At 44.3% G+C, this 19,796-nt stretch overlaps 1 protein-coding gene across 1 annotated transcript; it reads left to right on the forward strand.

Moving 5' to 3' along the window:
* On the forward strand, positions 1-15,005 carry TM4SF18 (transmembrane 4 L six family member 18). The gene is made up of 5 exons (XM_063919570.1): positions 1-227; positions 4,009-4,092; positions 5,212-5,348; positions 6,060-6,240; positions 14,702-15,005. Exons 1-5 carry the CDS (start codon positions 51-53, stop codon positions 14,714-14,716), a joined length of 594 nt encoding a protein of 197 aa, XP_063775640.1. The 5' UTR covers positions 1-50; the 3' UTR covers positions 14,717-15,005.
* Positions 15,006-19,796: the final 4,791 nt, after the last annotated feature.

The raw sequence follows: 19,796 nt of genomic DNA on the forward strand, positions 1-19,796 counted from the left end.
AGCACTTGCAGACACTACAAATCTGTCTTCTAGTCAGTTACACTTTAACAATGTCCCTTAGGAGCTGCTCTGAGTATTCTGTTCTGGCCATATTTCCTCTGGCAGTATGTAGCTTAGTTGTGAATATACTTCTCTACTTTCCCAATGGGGATACTACTTATGCTGGAAGCAATCAGCTCACTAATTACGTATGGTTTTTTGAAGGGATCTGCTTTGGTGGTATAATGGTAAGTACCATAAAGTATTTTGTGTCGGCTCTTTGAATCACACCTGTGACATTCTGTAAACATGTTAACAGGTTACGTGCATTATTTTCAGCACAAGACAATTTTACTAGAACACCTACTGTAAAGTATATTTCCTTAAGACTGTAAAGAAAACCCAAATCATATCCATAAAAATTAGTTCTGAAAATTCTACTTATTGTTACATGCAATCTCTTGGGCAGATAGTGGAGTCTTGTGATACTGATCATATTTAACACAGTTGCCAATAGATGTGTAAATTTACTGATAAAAAAAACTGTTAACAGTTGTGTAAAAATATGATTCTTAGGGATGCTAAAATGAGCGCATATCTGAAAAAACACAAAGCTGGAAGTACCCCATGAACTGAGAGGATATCATCATGTAAACTTCCATGTTTTCCTCTAGTTATATCTCTATATTTCTACTCCTATTTGGAGTTTCCCTTAAGAGTCATATTTATTAAGGTGCTTCTGTGAAAACCCACCACTAAGTATTGTCAGAATATATTAAGAGAGTACCGCTGCAGGCATTGGCAAAATCATTCTGCTTTCACAACGGTTTTTATGGAGACTATGAAATTGCCAAATTTACTAAGCTCTGAAAGGCTTGGCTTTTTAGAACTTGCGGGGTTATTCAGAGTTGTTAGCAAACCAAAAAAGTTAGCAATTGGGCAAAACCATGTTGCACTGCAGGGGAGGCAGATGTAACATGTGCAGAGGGATTAGATTTGGGTGGGGTGTGTTCAAACTGGAACCTAAAGTGTGGTGTAAAAATTAAGCAGCCAAATCTAAATCTCTCTGCACATGTTACATCTGCCGTACCTGCATTGCAACATGGTATTGACCAACCATTGGCCCAGGTCTGATGGAGAGGCCCGGGTCATCCCCCCCTTACCTGGAAGCTGCAGCTTTTCGTCTCAGCCCAGCACATGCTGCAGTGTGGCCAAGAAAGTGCTTAAAATAAAAATGTTTCTGTATTTTTCTAAGGGTGCACGGCCATGCCTCCTGTGATTAGGACATGCCCCCTGAAAAGTATCTGGTCCCAGCCAGGCTCTCTTCTGCCCTGGGCCCAACTGCTAACTTTTTTGGTTTGCCAACAACTCTGAATAACCCCCTTGGCCCCTAACAGTTATTGCCGTTAGCAATTATTGCCTATAAGCTACATTAGCACCCTTGCACATGCAACATCCAGTGACTGTGCACATGCAACATGGCAAGCTGGATCCGAACCTGGAAGTACATCTCTATGTTATTACTTTACTTTTAGCTCTATACAGAGACAGGCTCTTATCAGAGCTCACATCTCTGCAAAAATATCTTGTTGCAATAAATAATTCCTTGATATATGTCAGTAACATATTATAATGGAGGGTTTGTTACATATGTCTCAGGGCCTAATCCAGAAGTGTACACAATGCTAAAGGCTGAAATTTGCATATTAGGGCCACTGCAACTCGCATGCATTAGTGTCCGGTTTTCCTCTGAATCAGTCTATTAATGTTACACTAAGTAGTAAGTACATAAGGGTAGAACAATACTGGACCAGATAAAATAACTGGCAAATAGTTTATTTTCACTAAGTACAGGCTGAGCAGAGATATGCTATAAGGCACAGTAGAAGAGAGAGGCCTTAGTTTTATCACCACCTAGTGGTGACTTGTGATTCTACTATGCTTGGTTTGGCATGATAAGCAAAATGAAAAGCAAAAAATATTCCTTAAGAGGGAGATGACCACTGGCATATTTATTATGGATGCAGTGTGTGTGGTACACATGGGTCCCCAAGTTACAGGGGGGTCCACACTGTACACCCAGCACCCATTATTTTTAACACTTACAATCCAGAGTCCTGTGGCGCACCAGCAGCTCTGCAGAAATCACTGAGAAAATGGCCCATCACCATTTTTCCCGGTGTTTTGCACATATGCAGTAGGAAAATCACTGGGAAAATGGCCGCCGTGCCATTTTCACTGAGATCTGTTCATGCGCTCTAGTAGACCACAGAGCTACAACGCTACCGGCTAGAGAGGAGGGGGCCCAGAAGGAGCCTGCACATCCTCTATCCTCTTATCTAGATGCACACCTGGAGAGGACCAACATTTTTTTTGTGTGTTGGCGCATCAGTTTTACCAGAAATATATATACAGTATAGGATATTGTATTTTGCACTCAGGTCAAGTAAATTTAATTATTCAATTTTCTTTTGGTAGTACAGTCCATACTTGCCTAATCTTCTGAAATGGCTGCTCCTGGCCTCCTGGAACAGTGGACAATACTCCTGGCCAGACAGCACTCCCTCCGCAACATCTGCCAACACCCCCATCCCTGCTTCACAATGCTGGTAATTTTGGAACAGGGGGCATGGCTGCATCATCGTGACCCGCCCCCCTGTTCCACCCCTATTCAGCATCACGTCAGGGGCAGCAAGAATGTTGGCAAGTATAGTATAGTCTGATGGGTATAGTGTGCCTCATTTGGGAGCAAATTAAAAAAAAGAGCCCTAAATGAACAATTTGCACCTTGGCAAAATCATGTTGCACTCCAGGTACGACAGCTTTAGAATGTGCAGAAATATTTATAATTGGAAAGGGACGTGTCCCAGCATAATCCTATGTTTCAGTGGAAAAACAAATTTGCCCAGTATTTGTTCATCACATGCACATGCAGCCAGTATTCACCCTGCACGCAAAAACAAAGCAAAAAAAGAAGAAGTGCATTTGCACCCCTTACATGACAACATGGATTGTTCCAGGAACATAGCTCCTTTTTGTTGCTTGTTTTGATTTGCTACACTAATTCTGAATGAGGCTCCATATGAGGAAACTATACAACGGTAAGGGGGAGCCACACAGTGTAGTGCTACCTTTCAATATAATGGTCATTTTAAAGAATTCTTTCAGTTGCTTTCACAAAGTGACCACAAATCATACCCCTTCATTTAATCTGTGACTACATATAAAATATATCTGTGTGTCTGTTTTTTACCACTTTTGTTTTTTTTTTATTATTTTAGGTTTAATATTTTGCTGCCATTTTGTTTAAATTCATTTTTGACTGGTAAAGCACCCAGGACGCCTCTTTCATGCAAGAATCATCAGTGATCACGCCACTGATGACTGTTTTCTATCACAAGAGGCACACAGTGCGTTATGGTTATAGCAACATCCATTAGAGCAATTAACTATTTGTGAGCCAGAAGAAGTTCTAAGAATAGTTAGGAATCAAGTGTCTTATGAAGTGTCTTATGATGTAAGATTGCCCTAAATTTTGGAAAGGGCCAAGGTCCTCAGCTGTGTTGGATTCATTTCTGGTAGATGCTAGATCAAAGTGGGATTAAGAACCTCTGATGTCATAACCATGTGACACGCGATGGCAGGGGGAGAAGTAAGGTTAGTGGGCTAGCAGTTTCACCATCCACATCAACATCTATTCCCATTAGTAACCAACATCTATTCTGCTGTGTTCGCTAGTTGCCACCGAGACCGAAGCGTGGCAAGCGAAGCTAGCCTGCGGGGTTACATTTGGGGTCCCATGATCCCATCTTGCTCCTCCCCCTTCAGTCTCAGATCACATGATGGTGACATCAGAGGTCTTTTAGCCTGGTAGAATAATTTAGCTTTATCCATTAATTTCTAAGCAGTATTTTCATGAATACTGGCTCATCCTACAAACTGATGTGTATACATTGTTGCATTAGCTTCACTCCTGTATTTCCAATTATTAATTTGTAGCAATAAAAATGTATTTGTTATACTTTGCAGATGATCATAGTAGCTGCTGTCCTCCTGCTGGTGGATTTCTATAAGTGCGGTACATCATTTGGTGCCAGAACTAAAGGATGCTCAGTAAGTACAAAAGGGACATATTTTATGCCACTTAACTGAATAAATGAACAAGTCACTAAATATTATGGATTATTCCACTCTGTGATGTGCAGCTTAATTTACATGTTTAATGGAAACAAGTGGAAAAGGCCAGCGCTGTGTACTTAATACAGTATATACAGTAGTATGTTTTCCAGGATTTACACATTTTATGATTAATAATAATGCTTATAATAATGCTAATAATAATGCTAATAATAATAATAATAAGTAACGCTGCATAAAAAATATAAATAATGATTGGTCTTCCTTTGGTCCCTTGAAATCTATCTGAAAAAAAGTTTAGTTGGATACTATTCTTACCATAGTCCGTGTCAGTCTTCTAGAGTGTAATGGTCTGTATATACGGGGTGATGACTTGCTCATTTTCCATTGTGTTTTTTCTGTGGTCAAGGTTCAGTCAGGGGAGGAACCTTCCTTGATTACAGTCTTCCCATAACAGAGCTCACATAGTTCTTAACTGGTTTGATGAGCATGAAACTAATGTTATCCATATGTCATGGCCTTCTCAGATGTTAAGGGGCCGACGAATTATCAGGCATCACTAATAATTAAATAACTAACTAGCCACGAGTTGCACTGCCACAGGGAACATTGGTGAGGGTAGAGGGACCTAATCCTTCTCTGTAACTTGGACCTCTTTTCCATAGGAGAAAGAGATTTCAGAGTTTGCTGAATACTAGATGGACCATTCCAGCACTACATAATAAAATGAACTACTACTAAAAACATGCGGAAACTAGAGTTTCCCCATGCGTAATGATCCCATTAGTGATAATGAATCACTATATCTGTACCCGGTCTAGCATTTGTGTATAGTCTGGAAATCTGAGTTAGAAATTTCCACCACCATTAACTAGATGTCTGATGGAGGAATGACTGTCTTGTAGAAGAATGGTGCTGCATACATAATGAACATTTCCAGACTGTGGGCCTGATTGTGAGGCAGATGCTGCAGTTTCGTTAATGTGAGGTGTTTCTCCTCTCCAATTCAATGCTAGAGACCTGTAAGCGGCTAAGCCTATTATAGGTACAGTATGACACTGGCCATTAATTAGACTGTATATTAATGTATTACAGAGACTGGGATCAATAGGATTTGCACTACTGGGTGTGCTGTTTTCTGGATATTCTCTCATCATCTCATCACTGGGATTAGCACAAGGTCCTTACTGCATGACGGTCACTGGATGGAGTTACCCCTTTACAGCAGGAAGGTATTGGTCACTCATTTTTGCTTATACAGTACATAGTATTAGTGGTCCTAGGACCTTATTCACAGATTCATATACTTGGGCGATTATTCGTGGTCTGCACATGCATCACTGTCACAATGCGCACACGCGGTGATTGAATTGCATTGCAGTGAGGATTCATTCGCAAGTGACTGACAGGGAGTGGCTATTTTGTGGGCAGTAACAAGGAGTGGCAGCAAAAATGTGGGCCATTTTGGGCATGTTTCAGGCACTGGCTGCGATCCTGTAACACATCACCAGCATCTTCTTTGGCAGTGGCCAAGACTCACTCACCAAGGACTCACTCTGGAGTTCAATGTTTGCTGTCTGTGTTGATGCTGCAAATTTGTGCTCAGTTGTCGGCAGCTGTGAAGTTTCCAGGGGGTGACGCTATACAAATCCTGGTGGCTGTTACATTAGAATATTTTCACACAATCTCATCTGCAAAAATTGCATCTGCAACAGTATTAGGGTACTACTATAAATCAGTCCCCTAGTTTTTAAGAAAAAGATTTGATTATCTCTTATACTAACAGAAAGGAATCTTTGAACAATTCTGCGACGTTCCATCTCCTCTGAGTACCTTTATATTCCATAAATGACTAATAAAGGGCCTTTCAGTACAGTATTAGTCTAGTTCTAGTTCATATGGATTGTACTTATCTACTTCCTATTTCTTTGTGTTTTTAATAGCTATCTTGTGGATTATTCTACCTGGTCTCAGTGCCTTGAACCACCCTATGTGGTGGAATGGAATGTCATTTTATTCTCTATCCTAATTGTGCTCAGTTCGCTTCAAGTGATAATCTGCTTAGGTAAAGCAATACTGGATGTCATAGCTATGCTCTGTGGAACACACAGGATCTTAATAGAGGTATTTTTTTTAAATTATTATTATTATATTAACCTGCAAGCATTTAAAGTAACATACTTACATGTCTAACCATTTAAAAATTCAAAACAAGATAGCTGTATAATTAATGATGTTAATAAATATTAAAAAAATACTTTTTTTTACACTATTATATACTATTATAGCATTATTGCCCATATTTATCAAGCCTTGGAGAGTGATAAATTGCACGGTGTTAAATTACCAGCCAATCAGCTCCTAACTGGCATGCTACAGGCTGTGTTTGAAAAATGACAGTTGGGAGCTGATTAGTTGGTACTTTATTACCGTGCAATGTATCACTCTCCAAGGTTTGATAAATCTGGGCCTTAGATTGGCATTTCATTTTTAAAGAGGAAAAGCAACAAATGTTTATATGTGATTAAATACCATTTCTAAGTATTTATTTATTTTCAGTAACAATGTCTGGACAATATTTTCCTTTGTGTACATGATGCTTAATGACATAATTATATTATATACATGTAAGGTAATTCTATTTTAACATTTACTAATAACTTTCACTCCACATCTCTATGATATGTCTGTATTATCTTTATGCTATCCAGATAAGTAAGAATACACACTTGTATTCAGCGCCACAGCAGGGCCACAGTGCATCCAGATGTTCAGAATCCTGACAGATCCCACTGAGTATTTTAATCCCTAACCCTAATCCATGGCTCCTGCAGCCTACCCTAACCAGCAGTTTAGCCTTAACCCTCCTCCACCACTTCCGCCCAACGCCTAACACTAACCACAGTATACCATCAGGATCCGGACTGTTGGGACACTGCCTTTGGCATTCTGACTGTCAGGATTCTGACCACATCCCCTGTCTCTCATAACCACCTCATCCCCTGTCTCTCATAACCACCTCCATAGTTCTCTATACCTGCCAGTTCCTAACTTATAACACTGAAGCTATTGCAGCACACACTGTCCCCTCACATCTCATTCACTGCACCCCACTGCACACACTGACCCCTCTCTTGCCCCCTAACAGCTCTCAGTGTCCACCTCAGTGCACTCACTGACCCCCCTGACGAACTCATTCTCCTTTCACTGACCCCCACCCACAATTACCCTATCACGGCTCACATGCTGCTCTCCACAGTACACACTGCCCTACCCACACAGCACTCCCCCTTTATTGCCACCCCTGGGGGAATTCACCTTAACTCCTTTCAATGTCAACCTCACAATTCTTTCCTCCTGTCCCATCAGTGTCCACCTCAAAGTGCTCCCCACCTTGAAGAACTACCTCATTATCCCCAGCCCCTTTAATGCACCCCCCTCATAACATCCCCCTTCCCCAAGCCCTTCAGTGCCTACCCCACAACATTCTCCCATCCCCACTGCACTCCCTCCCCAGCACTTTCAAACTCCATCTCACAGTACTCCCAGTGACCCCTTCACAGAACTCACCTTCCCCCTTCAATGTCCATCCTACAGTATCTTCAATATCCACCCCCCAGCACCATCAATGTCCATCTTCAGTACCCCCCCCAGCATCTTCAATGTCCACCTTCAGTACCCCCCAGAACCTTCAATGTTCACCTTCAGTACCCCCCAGTACCTTCAATGTCCACCTTCAGTACCCAGGGCCGTCTTAACAGCAGTGTGGGCCCCTGGGCACAGCAATGTACTGGGGCCCCTACCCATACTCCATGGGTGGGGGGCTATCAGCGGCAGCTTTGATGTCCTGCGGGGGTAGGGGGGTTCTATCTTCCGCTCAGCATGTAACCTGGAGCAGTAATCTGCTAATTACTCCTTTACTGCACAGATGGGGCAGGATGGAGAACACTAAACTGTAGAAGGTGGCATTGGGCTGAATGAAGGGGCCCGGTACATAACCTCCAGGGTGGCAGGGAGTGTTTAATACACAGGGGAGGTGTGTATAGCGGAGTGGGCTTAATATTCATCATTTTCTGGTGAGAGAGCAGCTTGCATGACTGTAGATATCTCAAGTTCCTGGAAAATGATTTCTTAGATTTGAATGGGTTAAAAATGAGAAAGTCTCACCTGTCAGGAGGTTCTGGGGACTTGGGGATCAGAGTTCAGGAGCCAGAGCAATCCACCAATGAAAATATAAAACTGCATCTCAGGCGTGTGGAGCTGGAGCAGGGACCAGCTGCTTGAAGGCTGATATCTCTGGTTCTGGACATAGTAGAGACAAGCTGCCAGTGTCCACCAGAAGTGGAGAGTCCCAGCTTTTGAAATGTACCCTCAGAAAAACTCTACATCATACAGAGCCCGATATATCTGGCTGGCAAGAGCAATTAACAGGATTGGATGGGGACCATTGCTTTGAAGTCGGATATCTCTGGTTCCCTATGGCCGATTTTCAAAAATTTGGTACCTCTGGAAAGAGGGGACCCTCAGCTATCAGCCTAGGGCCCTTATACTCCTGGGGCCCTTGGGCAAGAGCCCATTGAGCCCATACGAAAAGACGGCCCTGTCAGTACCCCCCCAGCATCTTCAATGTCCACTTTCAGTACCCCTCCAGCACATTGAATGGCTACCATTAGTACCCCTCCAGCACATTGAATGGCTACCTTTAGTACCCCCCCCAGCACATTCAAAGTCCACCTTTAGTTCCCCCCATCCCCTCCCCCCAGTACTTTTGGTGTCAACCCCCTAACACCTTGACTGTACCCCCACAGCTCTCCCCCAGCAGGGGGGCAAAATGACCTTTGTTTGCTGATTGCTCATTGCTGCAATGCTGCCTGCTGTGAGACTGAGTAAAGCCTGAGGACTTGAGGGTGGCGGAGCTGTCTGGCTGCTCCGATTGTACATATAGTTGCACGGTCAAAGCAGCCACAGCAGCTGCCGTTCAGTCTGCTTTCCCCCCGCCTGCCCTCGGCCAATGTTCAGCTTGCCTTATGGCTATTTCACACGCTGTGGGTGTGGCCGGACGGGAAAAAGCCGGACGGCTTTTTGCTGTGCCGGTATTCTAATGAACAATATAAGGTATAGGGTCCCTAGGCCGGAAATATCCACTGAAAGTCCAGCTGCCATGCCGGGACCGTGCCGTCCTTGTAGGTAGTCAACTGAGTGTGTGAAAGGGCGCTTTCACACACAACAGGATTTTTTGCAGCCACTGCTGCGCTTGCGTATGTGCACAGCATTAATCATGTCTCAAAGCCATTGTGTGTAAAAGGCACTGCCAGATGGCTAAATGCCGGACAAAGTTTGTCCGGCTTTTTACCATCCGGTGAAAACCGGAGTGTGTGAAACAGGCCATACACCCACCCTCAGCCGCCCGCCGTTCAGCCATCCACCGTTTAGTCTGCCTCCCTCAGCCAGCCACAGAAATGCAGAGCGTGGCTGTGGGTGGCACTGCACCACTAAAAGTATACTATACTAGGGGGGCAGATGGTACTCTACCCCCCTGCCCAGACCACCACTGCCTGTACATTGTGCAAGTGCCACTGTTTTTATACCAGACATATTGTAAGATGTGTTCACATCAACAAATGCATAACTATGATTTTATTACATGGGCATTTTCCCTATGCACATTCCAACAGCACCTGCTTCAGAACTAAAATGATCCCCACTATACTGTTTTTAATAGTCTAATGCACTATTGACTATGGATTGTTATGCTTTATTATCATGTACTGTACCCATTGCTTGTCCATGTATCCCCTGTGTTAAAGGATAACAATAGAAGATACTCAGATCCAGTGACGAGCAGGTGGGATAAATGGCTTAGGAGGCACTGGCTAGTATCAAAGCCAGATTTACACACATATATGAACCCAATGGCTTATATGGGCAGTATACAAAGGTGCAGTAGTATACACCTATATAAAATATAAAGGAATGGATGGCACTCAGAGGTTGAAAACAGAAATAAATGCACACTGGTGCGGGTCTGATGGCAGCGGCATCCATTTATTTCTGTTTTCAACCTCTGAGTGCCGTCCATTCTCCTATATTTTATATAGGTGTATACTACTGCACCTTTGTATACTGCCCATACTGTATAAGCCATTGGTGTAGTTGGGACTCCCATGTTTCAGCATTCTGATGATCTGACTTCCTACTAGAGATGAGCGGGTTCGGTTTCTCTCAATCCGAACCCGCCAGAACTTCATGTTTTTTTTCACGGGTCCGAGCGACTCGGATCTTCCCGCCTTGCTCGGTTAACCCGAGCGCGCCCGAACGTCATCATGACGCTGTCGGATTCTCGCGAGGCTCGGATTCTATCGCGAGACTCGGATTCTATATAAGGAGCCGCGCGTCGCCGCCATTTTCACACGTGCATTGAGATTGATAGGGAGAGGACGTGGCTGGCGTCCTCTCCATTTAGATTATAAGAGACTGAGAGAGATTTACTGGAGCTGACTAGGAGGAGTACTGTTACTGTAGAAGTGTAGAGACTGAGTGGAGAGAGTTTACTAGTGAGGACAGTGCAGTTTACTTTATAATCCGTTCTCTGCCTGAAAAAAGCGATACACAGCACACAGTGACTCAGTCACATACCATATCTGTGTGCACTGCTCAGGCTCAGGCCAGTGTGCTGCATCATCTATTATCTATATATAATATTATATATATCTGTCTGACTGCTCAGCTCACACAGCTTATAATTGTGGGGGAGACTGGGGAGCACTACTGCAGTGCCAGTTATAGGTTATAGCAGGAGCCAGGAGTACATAATATATTATATAGTGAGTGACCACCAGACACACAGTGCAGTTTATTTAATATATCCGTTCTCTGCCTGAAAAAAGCGATACACACAGTGACTCAGTCAGTCACATACCATATCTGTGTGCACTGCTCAGGCTCAGGCCAGTGTGCTGCATCATCTATTATCTATATATAATATTATATATATCTGTCTGACTGCTCAGCTCACACAGCTTATAATTGTGGGGGAGACTGGGGAGCACTACTGCAGTGCCAGTTATAGGTTATAGCAGGAGCCAGGAGTACATAATATATTATATAGTGAGTGACCACCAGACACACAGTGCAGTTTATTTAATATATCCGTTCTCTGCCTGAAAAAAGCGATACACACAGTGACTCAGTCAGTCACATACCATATCTGTGTGCACTGCTCAGGCTCAGGCCAGTGTGCTGCATCATCTATTATCTATATATAATATTATATATATATATCTGACTGCTCAGCTCACACAGCTTATAATTGTGGGGGAGACTGGGGAGCACTACTGCAGTGCCAGTTATAGGTTATAGCAGGAGCCAGGAGTACATAATATATTATATAGTGAGTGACCACCAGACACACAGTGCAGTTTATTTAATATATCCGTTCTCTGCCTGAAAAAAGCGATACACACAGTGACTCAGTCAGTCACATACCATATCTGTGTGCACTGCTCAGGCTCAGGCCAGTGTGCTGCATCATCTATATATATTATATATCTGTCTGACTGCTCAGCTCACACAGCTTATAATTGTGGGGGAGACTGGGGAGCACTACTGCAGTGCCAGTTATAGGTTATAGCAGGAGCCAGGAGTACATAATATTATATTAAAATTAAACAGTGCACACTTTTGCTGCAGGAGTGCCACTGCCAGTGTGACTAGTGACCAGTGACCTGACCACCAGTATATATAATATTAGTAGTATACTATCTCTTTATCAACCAGTCTATATTAGCAGCAGACACAGTACAGTGCGGTAGTTCACGGCTGTGGCTACCTCTGTGTCGGCACTCGGCAGCCCGTCCATAATTGTATATACCACCTAACCGTGGTTTTTTTTTCTTTCTTTATACATACATACTAGTTACGAGTATACTATCTCTTTATCAACCAGTCTATATATTAGCAGCAGACACAGTACAGTGCGGTAGTTCACGGCTGTGGCTACCTCTGTGTCGGCACTCGGCAGCCCGTCCATAATTGTATATACCACCTAACCGTGGTTTTTTTTTCTTTCTTTATACATACATACTAGTTACGAGTATACTATCTCTTTATCAACCAGTCTATATATTAGCAGCAGACACAGTACAGTGCGGTAGTTCACGGCTGTGGCTACCTCTGTGTCGGCACTCGGCAGCCCGTCCATAATTGTATATACCACCTAACCGTGGTTTTTTTTTCTTTCTTTATACATACATACTAGTTACGAGTATACTATCTCTTTATCAACCAGTCTATATATTAGCAGCAGACACAGTACAGTGCGGTAGTTCACGGCTGTGGCTACCTCTGTGTCGGCACTCGGCAGCCCGTCCATAATTGTATATACCACCTAACCGTGGTTTTTTTTTCTTTCTTTATACATACATACTAGTTACGAGTATACTATCTCTTTATCAACCAGTCTATATTAGCAGCAGACACAGTACAGTGCGGTAGTTCACGGCTGTGGCTACCTCTGTGTCGGCACTCGGCAGCCCGTCCATAATTGTATATACCACCTAACCGTGGTTTTTTTTTCTTTCTTTATACATACATACTAGTTACGAGTATACTATCTCTTTATCAACCAGTCTATATATTAGCAGCAGACACAGTACAGTGCGGTAGTTCACGGCTGTGGCTACCTCTGTGTCGGCACTCGGCAGCCCGTCCATAATTGTATATACCACCTAACCGTGGTTTTTTTTTCTTTCTTTATACATACATACTAGTTACGAGTATACTATCTCTTTATCAACCAGTCTATATATTAGCAGCAGACACAGTACAGTGTGGTAGTTCACGGCTGTGGCTACCTCTGTGTCGGCACTCGGCAGCCCGTCCATAATTGTATATACCACCTAACCGTGGTTTTTTTTTCTTTCTTTATACATACATACTAGTTACGAGTATACTATCTCTTTATCAACCAGTCTATATATTAGCAGCAGACAGAGTGTTTAGTGCCGCCGCTCACCTTGTCAGCAATCGGCGTACGAGGTTACATCCAGAAAATGTGGAGAAGATGATGTTCATTAAAATGAATTATAATCAATTCCTCCGCGGAGACATTGACCAGCAGCAATTGCCTCCACAAAGTACACAGGGAGCTGAGATGGTGGATTCCAGTGGGGACGAATTGATAATCTGTGAGGAGGGGGATGTACACGGTGATATATCGGAGGGTGAAGATGAGGTGGACATCTTGCCTCTGTAGAGCCAGTTTGTGCAAGGAGAGATTAATTGCTTCTTTTTTGGGGGGGGTCCAAACCAACCCGTCATATCAGTCACAGTCGTGTGGCAGACCCTGTCACTGAAATGATGGGTTGGTTAAAGTGTGCATGTCCTGTTTTGTTTATACAACATAAGGGTGGGTGGGAGGGCCCAAGGACAATTCCATCTTGCACCTCTTTTTTCTTTTCTTTTTCTTTGCATCATGTGCTGATTGGGGAGGGTTTTTTGGAAGGGACATCCTGCGTGACACTGCAGTGCCACTCCTAGATGGGCCCGGTGTTTGTGTCGGCCACTAGGGTCGCTAATCTTACTCACACAGTCAGCTACCTCATTGCGCCTCTTTTTTTCTTTGCGTCATGTGCTGTTTGGGGAGGGTTTTTTGGAAGGGACATCCTGCGTGACACTGCAGTGCCACTCCTAGATGGGCCCGGTGTTTGTGTCGGCCACTAGGGTCGCTAATCTTACTCACACAGCTACCTCATTGCGCCTCTTTTTTTCTTTGCGTCATGTGCTGTTTGGGGAGGGTTTTTTGGAAGGGACATCCTGCGTGACACTGCAGTGCCACTCCTAGATGGGCCCTGTGTTTGTGTCGGCCACTAGGGTCGCTAATCTTACTCACACAGCTACCTCATTGCGCCTCTTTTTTTCTTTGCGTCATGTGCTGTTTGGGGAGGGTTTTTTGGAAGGGCCATCCTGCGTGACACTGCAGTGCCACTCCTAGATGGGCCCGGTGTTTGTGTCGGCCACTAGGGTCGCTAATCTTACTCACACAGCTACCTCATTGCGCCTCTTTTTTTCTTTGCGTCATGTGCTGTTTGGGGAGGGTTTTTTGGAAGGGACATCCTGCGTGACACTGCAGTGCCACTCCTAGATGGGCCCGGTGTTTGTGTCGGCCACTAGGGTCGCTTATCTTACTCACACAGCGACCTCGGTGCAAATTTTAGGACTAAAAATAATATTGTGAGGTGTGAGGTATTCAGAATAGACTGAAAATGAGTGTAAATTATGGTTTTTGAGGTTAATAATACTTTGGGATCAAAATGACCCCCAAATTCTATGATTTAAGCTGTTTTTTAGTGTTTTTTGAAAAAAACACCCGAATCCAAAACACACCCGAATCCGACAAAAAAAATTCGGTGAGGTTTTGCCAAAACGCGTTCGAACCCAAAACACGGCCGCGGAACCGAACCCAAAACCAAAACACAAAACCCGAAAAATTTCAGGCGCTCATCTCTACTTCCTACAGGTTATTCTCCTCACTGATAATAAAATGATGACTGAGAGAGATTACAAATGTACATTTTATCTTTTGCAGCCTCACTCCATATGATGAGACATGAAGAATGTACAGTATATCTATATTTGGATCTTGCTAATCCAGGATTCTCTGGAGAAATACATGACGTTAAGACTACACAGACCATCTATCTATCTATCTATCTATCTATCTATCTATCTATCTATCTATCTATCTATCTATCATCATTTATTTTGTTAATAATTTTACAAAAGTGAATTTCTAAAACTAGGTTTACTTGCATTATACTGCATACAGTATGTAATGTTCATGTTTGATTGGTCTGTAATTTAACTCAATACATTTCATTGCTTAATACTGACCTGTGTGTACTGGAGTTTTTGTTTTAACAAAGTGGAATTTTAATGAATTAGGGGAAGATGTTCTAACCCTTCGTGAGTGATAAAGTGGAAAGAAATAGAGTACCAGCCAATCAGCTCCTAACTGCCATTTTATAGGCGGAGTTTGAAAAAAAATGACGGGTAGTTTATCTCTCTCCAAGGCTTAGAGGGGAATTCAATTAGCCACAATAAGTTAACGGGTCTGTAAAACAGGTTTGGCCTCAAGGTTTTTCAAACTTTTTAGCTTCAGGCTATTCAATTAAAGCTCTTTTTTTTACGTCCGTTAAATTTTCTGTTTTCATGCACTAACATATCATGCACTAACATATAGACTATGTGAAAAGTTCATGGACCTATGTGTTAAAACTGTCAGCATCATGAAAACAGGCTAGTTAATGGCACTTTGGGGCTAATTGGATAGCTCCATGGAATCAATTAGCACGCGGTAAGTTACTGCAGCTAACCAAATTCCGCCCCAGATAGTATGTCTCCTCTAGAGTATACCCGAATTATGTCTGTACCAGGACATCACAGGCATAGCAAGAGATCACACCAGCAGCAGGAAAGAAGACCTCCATACAAATGGATAATGAAGTTAATTCAATTAAAGTGTATACACCCAACAGCGTTTCTGTTCTGCCATGCTCCCTGTCTGTATAAGAGAAGGCACTACAAAATGAGTTGCCTGAACTCTGCTCTAGTGCAAGGAGTAGGACAGCTGTGTAAGGGGAAAGTGTTGTTTTACAGAACTCTAAACTGATAAACCCCTAGTGGCTATCTTACACCCCATGACTCATAATAACCTGTACACTGCCGTGGCTGCTGTTGTTTGGCTGCAGTGCAGTTTGTCCTGAAGCCAGAATATCTGAGCCAGACATGAAGTAGACTCTGTTGGTACTGTACCTGACTGTGGATCCACTGCAGGGAAAGATGGGATGCGGTCTAGAGGCCAGCTGTCGGGATCCCTGCAGATTCCCAGATTCTGGCGTCGGTATTGTGACGGCCGGCATTCTGTCTGGTGGTAAATCATACTGAATCCGAAAGGACGTGGTGTCAGCCTCAGGGAATAAATTCTTAGTCAGTCACCAAGCGGACACACACTCTCTTCACTTCACTCATTGGGGAAGCACAGAAAGCTTATCCAGTACAGAGACTGTGGTGTACCGAGTAGCATTCTATGTATGTGACATATTGAAGTTCAGACTGCAGGAGCCTAGGTATATGTTATGGAGGAGCAGTGCTAACCCTCTTTCCTCATGTGATTATCTTTTCTTACTATAATAATCTTCGACTGTCCCAAATCCCGTGGTTATCGGCAACCCTGATACTTATGTCAGTGTCGTCTGCTGCTGTAGCGATATTTGTTTACCCTGTACTTGTCCTATATTGTCTTGTACTGTAAGTCACTGTTTTCATGTTTTGATTATTCATTTATGTACTTTGTTTTTGGGCGCTGCGGATCCCTTGTGGCGCCATATAAATAAAGGATCATAATAATAACAATAATAAAATGCGTGTATGTTTATATGTGAGAGAGGTTGCTACTGACTCACTGCGCCGTATATGAGGGATACAACAGACCAGCTTCAATTCCTGTGCTGGGATGTGGAATGAAGTAGTGAACCGTGGGGATACATGAGCCTGTGCCCCGGGTGACAGACACACTAGCTTCAATCTTGATAAACAGCATTGTCAAATGAATTAAAAATAAAAGACAGAGAAGGTAATTCTTAAAAATAAAAAAATGCAGACGTGCAATATGTTAGCTATGCTTGTATTTGTCTCCCCTAATGCATATAGTAAATAAGGGCATGACCTCTTTCTGCTTTTGGAACAATGCCCCCAGAAAGCACAACTGGACAACTTTTGTGGATTGCTAGACGATGGGCAAGGCAGAAACTTTAAAAAACAAATAAATTATTATTCCTAACTACTAGAGATGAGCGGGTTCGGTTCTCTGAGAACCGAACCCTACCGAACATGACATCCAGAGCCCGGATACGAGCCCGGCTCGGGTTTTCCCGCCAGACTCGGAAACCAGAACGAGGAAAAACATCATCACCCCGCTGTCGGATTGTCGTGGGGTTTGAATACCATATAAGGAGCCGCGTGTCGCCGTAATTTTCACTCCAGTCCTGGAGAGTGTAGCGAGAGGACGTGTCTCTCTCCTCAGTGTCTGTTTGTGCGGGAAAGTGGTGTGGCAACCTGCTCTGTCTTACGTGTCATTCCAGTGCTGTCTTGTGCTGCATCAGTCCAGTCACAATGGTGGTGTACTCGGCTGCCATACGTCCAGTGCTGCTGTATAAGTCCAGTCCATTGCAGAGGTGCTGTGTTGTCCAGCATCAGTCCAGTGGTGGTGTCCCTGTGCTGCATCAGTCCAGTGGTGGTGTCCCTGTGCTGCATCAGTCCAGTCACAGTGGTGGTGTCCTCTGTTGCCATATGTCCAGTGCTGCTGTATAAGTCCAGTCCATTGCAGTGGTGCTGTGTTGTCCTACATCAATCAAGTGGTGGTGTCCCTGTGAGGCATCAGTCCAGTCACAGTGGTGGTGTCCTCTGCTGCCATATGTCTAGTGCTGCTGTATAAGTCCAGTCCATTGCAGTGGTGCTGTGTTGTCCTACATCAATCAAGTGGTGGTGTCCCTGTGCTGCATCAGTCCAGTCACAGTGGTGGTGTCGTCTGCTGCCATATGTTCAGTGCTGCTGCATAAGCCCAGTCCATTGCTGTGGTGCTGTGTTGTCCTGCATCAGTCCAGTGGTGGTGTCCCTGTGCTGCCATATAAGCCCAGGGGCACTGCTGTATAAGTCTTGGGGTACTGCCGTATAAGTCCAGTACAGTGGTGCAGCTGTATAAGTTCAGGGGTACTGCCATATAAGTGTTGGGGTACTGCCATATAAGTATTGGAGTACTGCCGTATAAATCTAGGGGTACTGCTGTCAGGGCCGGTGCAAGGTTTCTCTTCACCCTAGGCAAAACTTCAGCCTGCTCGTAAAACCCCCCCCCCCCATCCGACCAAAAGCACACACCAGTACCCATTCTCCAGCCCATCATACACAATGAAAGCAGGTAGAGCACGTTATACACATTGCACCAGGTAGAGCAAGCCGTTATACACATTGCACCAGGTAGAGCTCGCCGTTATACTCATTGCACCAGGTAGAGCACGCCGTTATACACATTGCACCAGGTAGAGCAAGCCGTTATACGCATTGCACCAGGTAGAGCAAGCCGTTATACACATTGCACCAGGTAGAGCTCGCCGTTATACACATTGCACCAGGTAGAGCACGCCGTTATACTCATTGCACCAGGTAGAGCACGCCGTTATACACATTGCACCAGGTAGAGCACGCCGTTATACACAATGCACCAGGTAGAGCACGCCGTTATACACAATGCACCAGGTAGAGCACGCCATTATACACATTGCTCCAGATAGAGCACGCAGTTATACACAATGCACCAGGTAGAGCAAGCCGTTATACACATTGCTCCAGGTAGAGCAAGCCGTTATACACATTGCACCAGGTAGAGCTCGCTGTTATACTCATTGCACCAGGTAGAGCACGCCGTTATACACATTGCACCAGGTAGAGCAAGCCGTTATACACATTGCACCAGGTAGAGCAAGCCGTTATACGCATTGCACCAGGTAGAGCAAGCCGTTATACACATTGCACCAGGTAGAGCTCGCCGTTATACACATTGCACCAGGTAGAGCACGCCGTTATACTCATTGCACCAGGTAGTGCACGCCGTTATACACATTGCACCAGGTAGAGCACGCCGTTATACACAATGCACCAGGTAGAGCACGCCGTTATACACAATGCACCAGGTAGTGCACGCCATTATACACATTGCTCCAGATAGAGCACGCAGTTATACACAATGCACCAGGTAGAGCACGCCGTTATACACATTGCTCCAGGTAGAGCAAGCCGTTATACACATTGCACCAGGTAGAGCTCGCCGTTATACTCATTGCACCAGGTAGAGCACGCCGTTATACACATTGCACCAGGTAGAGCAAGCCGTTATACACATTGCACCAGGTAGAGCAAGCCGTTATACGCATTGCACCAGGTAGAGCAAGCCGTTATACACATTGCACCAGGTAGAGCTCGCCGTTATACACATTGCATCAGGTAGAGCACGCCGTTATACTCATTGCACCAGGTAGAGCACGCCGTTATACACAATGCACCAGGTAGAGCATGCCATTATACACATTGCGCCAGGTAGAGCACTTGGCAATTATGATTAAAAAACAGGACAATAAATTATTCTAAACACATTATTAAATAATATATTTTCTCTAACGTCCTAGTGGATGCTGGGGACTCCGAAAGGACCATGGGGAATAGCGGCTCCGCAGGAGACTGGGCACATCTAAAGAAAGCTTTAGGACTATCTGGTGTGCACTGGCTCCTCCCCCTATGACCCTCCTCCAAGCCTCTGTTAGATCTCTGTGCCCGAACGAGAAGGGTGCACACTAGGGGATCTCCTGAGCTTCTTAGTGAAAGTTTTAGTTTAGGTTTTTTATTTTCAGTGAGACCTGCTGGCAACAGGCTCACTGCATCGAGGGACTAAGGGGAGAAGAAGCGAACTCACCTGCGTGCAGAGTGGATTGGGCTTCTTAGGCTACTGGACATTAGCTCCAGAGGGACGATCACAGGCCCAGCTTGGATGGGTCCCAGAGCCGCGCCGCCGGCCCCCTTACAGAGCCAGAAGGCAGAAGAGGTCCGGAAAATCGGCGGCAGAAGACGTCCTG

This window comes from Pseudophryne corroboree, chromosome 4 (genome assembly GCF_028390025.1).
Source record: "Pseudophryne corroboree isolate aPseCor3 chromosome 4, aPseCor3.hap2, whole genome shotgun sequence".
Taxonomy (NCBI): Eukaryota; Metazoa; Chordata; class Amphibia; order Anura; family Myobatrachidae; genus Pseudophryne; species Pseudophryne corroboree.

Excerpts from the sequence above, each read along its gene's own strand:
- TM4SF18 (XM_063919570.1), top strand. The coding sequence starts at position 51 with ATGTCCCTTAGGAGCTGCTCTGAGTATTCTGTTCTGGCCATATTTCCT. Across the intron at positions 4,093-5,211 it reads CCAGAACTAAAGGATGCTCA|AGACTGGGATCAATAGGATT; the intron begins GTAAGTACAAAA and ends AATGTATTACAG. Across the intron at positions 5,349-6,059 it reads TACCCCTTTACAGCAGGAAG|CTATCTTGTGGATTATTCTA; the intron begins GTATTGGTCACT and ends TGTTTTTAATAG.